This window comes from Hipposideros armiger, unplaced genomic scaffold, assembly GCF_001890085.2.
Source record: "Hipposideros armiger isolate ML-2016 unplaced genomic scaffold, ASM189008v1 scaffold_124, whole genome shotgun sequence".
Classification (NCBI taxonomy): domain Eukaryota; kingdom Metazoa; phylum Chordata; class Mammalia; order Chiroptera; family Hipposideridae; genus Hipposideros; species Hipposideros armiger.
Window position 1 is genome coordinate 1,292,577 of NW_017731474.1, and position 6,000 is coordinate 1,298,576.

At 43.2% G+C, this 6,000-nt stretch overlaps 1 protein-coding gene across 1 annotated transcript in view; it reads right to left on the reverse strand.

The window, feature by feature from the left end:
• Positions 1-5,994, reverse strand: part of LOC109385746 (guanine nucleotide-binding protein G(q) subunit alpha-like) — a 287,243-nt gene extending 281,249 nt beyond the window's left edge. Inside the window, exon 1 of the mRNA XM_019648287.1 lies at positions 5,366-5,994. Coding sequence (XP_019503832.1) covers positions 5,366-5,501 — 136 coding nt within the window. The 5' untranslated portion in view covers positions 5,502-5,994. The remainder of the gene's footprint in view (positions 1-5,365) is intronic.
• Positions 5,995-6,000: the final 6 nt, after the last annotated feature.

The window sequence follows — 6,000 nt, forward strand, 5'->3', positions numbered from 1 at the left end:
AACCCAAAACAGTCTGGAAGAAACAAGTTCCCTGGCCATTCTTAGGCAGAAACCCTAACCTTAAAATGGCTTCTCTCTCTTCCAAGATGTATCCTTTGAGCTCCTTACTTTCCATCTACAAGACCCAATCAGCATTTCCATTATAATCAACAGAATTAGTAACCTCCCTGTAAAGAAAAATTAATATAAATGCTAGAATAAAATCATTCTTGGAAAATCTTGCTCATTTTTTTTCAAATGTAAGTTTGCCTAGATCAGGAGGAAAAATGTGTTCCTTTTTTCTGCTAAGCTTAGCATAGCGCATAGCCTCACAACTGCAAAAGCTGTCTCAGGTCCTTAAAAATTCATCTGTAATAAAAATAATAACTACACTGAATAGGCATCTCTAAAAATTGAACGTAAGCCATCTCTTATAAAGTGCAGCTGGGGTGTTTTTAATGAAAAAGGGGCTATCAAATTTATGTGTAATACACAAAATGGTTACTAAATTATTTTTCCGTTCTCCTTTCTAAACTTATGTAAAAAATATCTGAAGAGATGTACACGGAATACTTCACTGTTCGGGAGACTTTTAATTTGTGCCAAGGTTCGCCTATGCATAAATAACATACAAGTGCAGGATTGACAGTTAATATGGCAGATCTAGACAATGAACTTACATAGTTCAATATAAAAATCTTACTCTGAAAGGCTGTGTTATAGAGTCAGAGCTACAGTTTTGATTTGTATGAGGGATGCTCCCACTTCACTCTTCAGATATAAATTACAAGTACTTTGTTTCAAAAAGAAAAAGAAAAAAGAGGAAATGCATCCAAATAAATCCTGAATTTAGAAACATATTCAATCCAAGGAAGCTCGAAGAGTAGCAAAAATAAAACTGGTTTGGTCTTAAAGCAGCCTCATAAACACCATATTTTGGTATTTCCAGAGAGATGCTGTTATTAGGGCTGCTTAGAGGGGTGCTTTCATCCTGTGGTTCTGGGTAGCCATCCTAGACAGCCACTAACCTCTAGGTAAGTTCAGGCAATCAACATCCCCATTCTCCCCTCCAGTGAACTCTACAGAGGGGTAGGGTAGTGGTTTTATCCAGACCTGTGTGAATGAACTCCTCATAGGGTCTAAATTTACTAGCGCATCCCCAGCCTTCCATGTCTCTTCTTGCTCTGTCACTATAGTTTTCAGTACAAATGGATAGCTCTCAAATAAAAAATGTTCTACCTGCAATTCCTAAAATTCTGTATTCAATCATTGTAGTTCACCTCATGTCGTTGATAAGTAAATCATAAAAGTGTGCTTGGTTACCACCTGTATTCCAGAGAATTTAAAAAATCCATTCCGTTGAGTGTATCACGGAGAAAAGTGGATGGCAAAAAGATGATAGGGTTAAGCTAGCTTCTACACTATAAAAAGTAATCAAGATATGGAATGATTTCTTTATTTTTCTTTAAACTTTCATACTTAAAGCATGACTGTTATCATTCCCAAAAGCACCCAGCACAGAACTTGTAATACACTGGCTAGATACGTGACATTATATCTGCATTAACACTTCCTATTCTGGAATGCATTCGTATTCGATTGACTCAGAGTTACACACAATTTTTAAAAAGACCATGATTTTATTTGGCACAGATTAAAAACATTACATATCCCCCATGTCCCTATAATTTATTCATTATTTTATGGCCCCAATTTTTATCAGAAGGACCGTAAATAAATTTACTCATTCAACAAATACTTATTGAGAGCCTCCTATAAGTTAGATATTGTGTTAAAAGCTGGAATTTAACAGTGAGCAATGCAGGCAGATTTCCCTACCTTCATAAGTTTCCAGTCTACGACAGGAAGAAAATCCACAATTACACACGTCATTCAGTTAGAAGATCAAGAGCATACATTCTTCCATCTAAGACTGGCCTAATTTACGTCTGCTTTCAAAAGGTGGAAGACATTCAATGAAAAAGGTTTGTTACAGCTTCCTATTTGATGATTAAGATCTGAAGAGTAAAGGCTTCAAAAACATGTAAAATCAGAACAGGTACATAGGATAAAAAAGTATCTTCACGGAATTGAAAAAATTTCAGCATGAGAATCTGTGACTGGAAGGCATTCAAAGCCACTTGTTTTATACAGACTAAAAGACTAATGCTAAATAGTGTGCTCTATATAACACCAATATAAATATTTAGCTAATATTCACAAATATTAATGAATTAAAGGAAATACAATGTTCTTTATACCTAGAAAGTATACAAAAATTTCAACCAAGTTTATTAATAAAGTGTCCTCTTTCATATATATGTAAAATACAAAGTTTCCCTTGATGTGTCAAAGAAAATAAGCACTGATATAAATCAATTCAGAAGATGAATAAGTTAAAAGAAACAAGAATTCATCATTAAATATGATATTTTATGGTGATAGGTTTCTGGGTTCATTTTTTAAAAAGAATAAAAATCAAAATACATATGTACTGTAAAATATGGAACACATTGGCACAAATGCTGAATATGAATCAAAATAGCCCAAATTTTACTGCCATATTTTCATCTAGCCAGATAAGCACTATTTTCCATTTCTAATTTCTCCATATTATTAATATAAAATTAAATAATTATGTGGACAAATGAAGGGTCCCCTGCCAAATAAATCCATTAAAATGGCATCACGCCTTGAACTAAATTTACTTTGAGAAGAAGTTTATCTGGAATTTCATTTAAATATAAGGATAATTCCTCAATTTTAACAGTTAAAAATATTGGTGAATCGTTAAACCATGAAAGGATACATACTTTAACCTCCTTTGGACAGGTGTCACTCAAATGAATGAAGGTACCAGGAGACTCATGTAAGCAGCACATCAGGAGTTACTCAAAGGAACCCCTCCCCAACACCTTCCCTGATTCAAATCGGCCATCATTTCTCTCCTGCACTCAAAAAAATCATGAAACTGCCCATACACACAAATCTACATTTAGTATATATAATTTACTATATAAATAGCATAGGTATTGCAGTAGTTATGTTACAAAAGCAACATACTTAGAACATGAAGCAGTAGCAAATCTTACATGATGTCTAGGCATCATATTTCTAACAGCAAGTTGTATCATTTTTAAATGTTACAAATGAATGTAGGTGCCAAATGAAAGTCATATTTTTCTACCACTTCTAAGAGGCCATATTTGGGGACTGGGGTGGGGCTGTATTAAACCCTACTCAACTCTCTAATAAGGAAAAAAAATTATCCACACTACCACCACTTTAGCAGTAAAATTGTTTTACTTTAATTTTTTTTTCATAGAATTATCTCCAAGTTCATTTTTTGAAGCACAATATGTTATCTAAATACACAGTATATAATTAAGCATCCATATATGTGTATTTCCTCAAAAGTCCTCCTCCTAGACATTGAAACCTAGGCCCTCAAATAGATGAACCCCCTGGGCTCTAACTCATAGCTGCTAGGAACCCAGGGCTGTCACATTTCAAGTAATAGGGTTGGCTCGAGAGACCTCAAACACCCGATTCCCAGCTAAACAGAAACACATAAAGGCTGTAAACAGGGAAAAAGAAAGAGAAAAACCATTCTTAAGACTAAAACACATGCTTTCTCAAACCCCCTTAATCGTGCACTCTATGCATTTCTCTTGCTCTCTCTATTGTCTTTTCCATCATGATAATTCACAAAACATTCAACTACATGGTTTCAGCATTAGAAGTAGCTCAAAATGAGAATAAAAATTAAAAAAAAAAAAAGATCATTTTCCCATCAGTTTACCCTCCCCTGCCTTCATTTCCTAAAGCCCACCTCTTTTATCAAGCACTTTGGTCTTCTGTTCTTTATAAAACATGTGCACATTTATCTAATCTGGTTTCAAAATGAAAACATAAAGCATTGCATGTGAATTAACCATTTGTAACTCTTTGTGATCATTATATTTTGTTCCTTCTTTGTAAATGATCCAGGTACATAAGCAGTTCAGTCCAAAAGGCAATTGATTTCTTGAACCAGGAGACTGAATGCTCAAGATAAGAAAACACATGTTTCTCAAATCCAAATTGACAATACAATATTCTTTTCTTCCAGAAATGTCTGAGAAACATATTTATTATACAAGAAAATATCCTCAACACAAGTGCAGGCATTTTTCAGGCCTGTTACTGCAAAGCTGTTTGCTCTTCCTGCCACAATAGCTCAGAGTAAGTCACACTGGCTTGTATGTGAACCCTAATGGTTGATTCTGAATAACCTCTGAGATAATAATCAACAGAATTCCTAATTGAGAACCAGCATTTTCTTGCTAACTTAGTGTTAGAGAAGAATGTTGAGCTGTTTTTTTAGAGATTAAAGGGAAATTTCTTGCTGTACACTTCCCGTTTTCCTTCCAGTCCAGATTCCAAACATATTAAAACGCTGTCCGTTTTAAACAAAAGGTTTCTATTTGTTTCCATGAGAGTAATTGAGGCTGCACTGGTTTTCAGTAGTAACTATTGTGAATTCAGGCCTACATCTGGGTTGCCTCATTAAACAAAAGATACCCGTCGCTGTCAACAACCATACAGCACAACGCTCCCCTATCCCTTGTCTTTCTCTGGAAGGGATTTTGCAGACAAGAAACACGCCTGTCACCATCCACGGGTCAAGAAACTCTTCTGGGGTCCCTCCTTTCGGTGGTCTGGTAGCTAGAGAACAGCACTTGTGTGACACATTTGGGGTTGCCTCCCTGCCCCCCCGCCCCCCCAAATACATAAGCCTCCTTTCTTTGGAGGGCCAACCACTGGGCTCTCACCATCACTCCTTATAGAAGCTAGTTGGGACTCTGCCCACCGTTCCACCATTCCCTGCTGACCCCAGAATGCACTGATAATGGATGCACACAGGCCACCCCACCGCACGCCACCCCCGTACTTGCTCTGGCTCCGCTTGCCACCCTCGGGCCACACACACACAGCTCCCCACTCCACCACCCACGGGGCGCCGCGGCCACGACACTAGAAGTTCAACCCCTCTTTCCACCTTCCCATGCCCGCGATCCCCCACCCAACCACCCACCCAAGTGATTTGCCATTTAAGCAAATGCACCGCAGATAAACGCGCACCCCGAAGGCACGGCCTTCGGGGGCCCGGGGCCGAGCAGCCCGACCCCTGTGCGTGTGTGTGTGTGTGTGTGTGTGCACGCGCGCGCGCCCGAACGGGTGCGGGAGGTGGCCAGGGGCGCGCCGGGGGAGGCTAGGGAACAGCCACGGGCGCCCCGAGACGGGGGCCGCCGGCGGCGGCTGCCCGGGGGTTCGGGGGTGGCTGGCGGGGGGCACCAAGGCCCGGGGGAAGGGCCCGCGAAGGCCGGCACCCAGCGGCACTCACCCAGCAGCAGCAGCTTGAGCTCCCGGCGAGCGTCCCGTTTGTCCCTGCGGAGCTGCCGCTCGATCTCGTCGTTGATCCGCCGGGCTTCCTTGGCCTCCTCGCTCAGGCAGCACGCCATGATGGACTCCAGAGTCATTCTTCCAAAGTGCCTCCGCTGCAGCCCCGCCGGCACCCCCTGCTCACACGCGCGCACACACACCCTCCCGCCCTCGCTCCCCCGAGGCAGCGGTGGCCGCCGAGCCCCCGCCGCCCGGGCGCGCGTCCGGGACTAGCTCGGGGAACCGCCGCGGTGGCCGCGGCCAGGGCCGGAGCCACCAGGTGGGCCGGGGGTGCGGCGGGAGCAGACGGCTGGAGCCGCCCGCAGGAGCTGCCCGCAGGAGCGAGGCGGGCGCTGGTTCGGGGGGCGCGCGAGGAAAGGCCGCCGCGCCCGGCCTTGCTCAGACGCCCGGGCTTCCTTCCCGGGGAACGGGCGGCCCGCCTCGCCCCCTGCGCGGCCGCCGCCGCCGCCGCCGCCGAGGCTCCCCTAAGCCCTGCGCCCGGCGGCGAGGGCACATCCACCGGGGCGTACCCGCAGCGAGCGGCCGCCGACGGCTCTCTGCGCCCGGCGCGCCCGCTGTTTGCCGCCGCTTGCCACG